Source organism: Rattus rattus, chromosome 5 (genome assembly GCF_011064425.1).
Source record: "Rattus rattus isolate New Zealand chromosome 5, Rrattus_CSIRO_v1, whole genome shotgun sequence".
NCBI classification, from domain to species: domain Eukaryota; kingdom Metazoa; phylum Chordata; class Mammalia; order Rodentia; family Muridae; genus Rattus; species Rattus rattus.
This window is the reverse complement of record NC_046158.1, coordinates 71074212-71076059: the sequence shown is the minus strand read 5'-3', so window position 1 is coordinate 71076059 and position 1848 is coordinate 71074212. Positions and strand designations below refer to the sequence as shown.

Genomic DNA, 1848 nt, shown 5'->3' with positions numbered 1-1848 from the left:
ATGCCAATTTTAGGTGACAACCTTTAAAAGTTTAAAAATCTTGATATATCATTCTTAAGCTTATATCTGTGCTTATGTCTTTCTTTTCCATAAAATGAGTTATTAAATTATAATAACAGGTACCATACTAGATTTTAGCCAAAAGTCTAAGAAGAGGTAAAAATTAATAAAGGCGTGTTCAGTTTATAATTTTTAAACTTTGAAGAATTACCTATGTTTGTCTCCTAAAATGCAGGCTATTTCTTCTATTTATAGATGACATTTTTTAATCATCTCATCATTACCATGTGCTTTCCTGACAATGGAAGACATGAATAAACACAGTACTGCCTTCCTCATAAGATGAACAAAAGGTCAGAAGAGTTTGTAGCAATTTATTTAGGATCTAAAATTCATAGTCAAATCTAGAATTGCATATAAAATACTGTCAGTCTTCTACGAATGTAACTGCTTCCATTTCCATATAAAGAGAGCTCAAGATTGTAAGTACTCTATAACTTATCTCTGCTTTAATCTGCTCTTCAACTATCACTCTGAAATATTCCTGCTTTTTTATATTCTCAATTAAATTAAGCATTAAATGCAATTTTGGATATTTCTATAAAAAGCTTTTGTGATCTCAAATCTATAAACTGGACTGAAGCAAATGTTTATCATCATTGTCAAATTTATTCATCTTTTCCTTGGAAACTATGCAAAACCAGAGTTTTATAACCGAATTTGTCTTCCTGGGACTTTCCCAGAATCCAAATATTCAAAAACTAATATTTATCATATGCTTACTTGTCTACATTGCAACTATTGGGGGCAACATGATGATTGTGGTGACTGTTGTCTCTAGCCCTACACTGCTGGGCTCTCCCATGTATTTCTTCCTGGCTTTCCTGTCTTTACTGGATGCAAGTTTCTCCTCTGCCATGACACCCAAGATGATTGTAGATTCTCTCTATGAGAGAAAAACCATCTCCTTTGAAGGATGCATGATACAACTTTTTGCTGAACACTTCTTTGGTGGGGCTGAGGTGATTGTCTTATCCGCCATGGCCTATGACCGCTATGTTGCTATTTGCAAACCCTTACACTACTCTTCCATCATGACCCTGAGGCTCTGTGGTACTCTAGTGGGAGTGGCCTGGGCAGGAGGATTCTTACACTCTATCATCCAAATTATCTTCACTTTGCAGCTGCCTTTCTGTGGACCCAATGTCATTGATCACTTTATATGTGACTTGTACCCATTGCTGGAACTTGCTTGCACTGACACTCACATCTTTGGCCTTTTGGTGGTTGCCAATAGTGGGTTTATCTGCATCATAATCTTCTCCTTGTTGCTTGTCTCTTATGGTTTTATCTTGCTATCTCTGAGATCTCACAGTTCTGAAGGACGATGGAAAGCTCTGTCTACTTGTGGGTCCCATATTGCTGTTGTGATCTTGTTCTTTGTCCCATGTATATTTACATATGCAAGGCCTCCCACTGCCTTCTCCTTTGACAAAATGGTAGCAATATTTTACACCATGCTATCCCCTTTGCTTAATCCTATGATTTATACTTTTAGGAATAAGGACATGAAAAATGCCATAAGAAAAGTGTGGAAGAGGTTGATAATAAATTCAGATAAAAAATAAAATTGTTTCATTTTTATCAAAATTAATATAAAAAGTAAAGAGGTCAAAACTATTTCATTCAAAAACTATAGTGTGTTCATTACATGTATGGAAGTAATGAAATTCTGCAGAAATAGCAGTATTTTGGAGATTAGAGAATGTTGTTTTCCCTTTTATATCTGGCATGTCTCCAGAGTAGGAAACTCAATATTAATGTGGATAAATTTATTTTACCCTTATT

The 1848-nt window shown here is 34.9% G+C and overlaps 1 protein-coding gene across 1 annotated transcript; it reads left to right on the top strand.

Moving 5' to 3' along the window:
• Positions 1-686: 686 nt before the first annotated feature.
• Positions 687-1628, top strand: LOC116900453 (olfactory receptor 4C15-like). The gene has a single exon (XM_032902193.1). The coding sequence runs from the start codon at positions 693-695 to the stop codon at positions 1626-1628; it is 936 nt and encodes a 311-aa protein (XP_032758084.1). The 5' UTR covers positions 687-692.
• Positions 1629-1848: the final 220 nt, after the last annotated feature.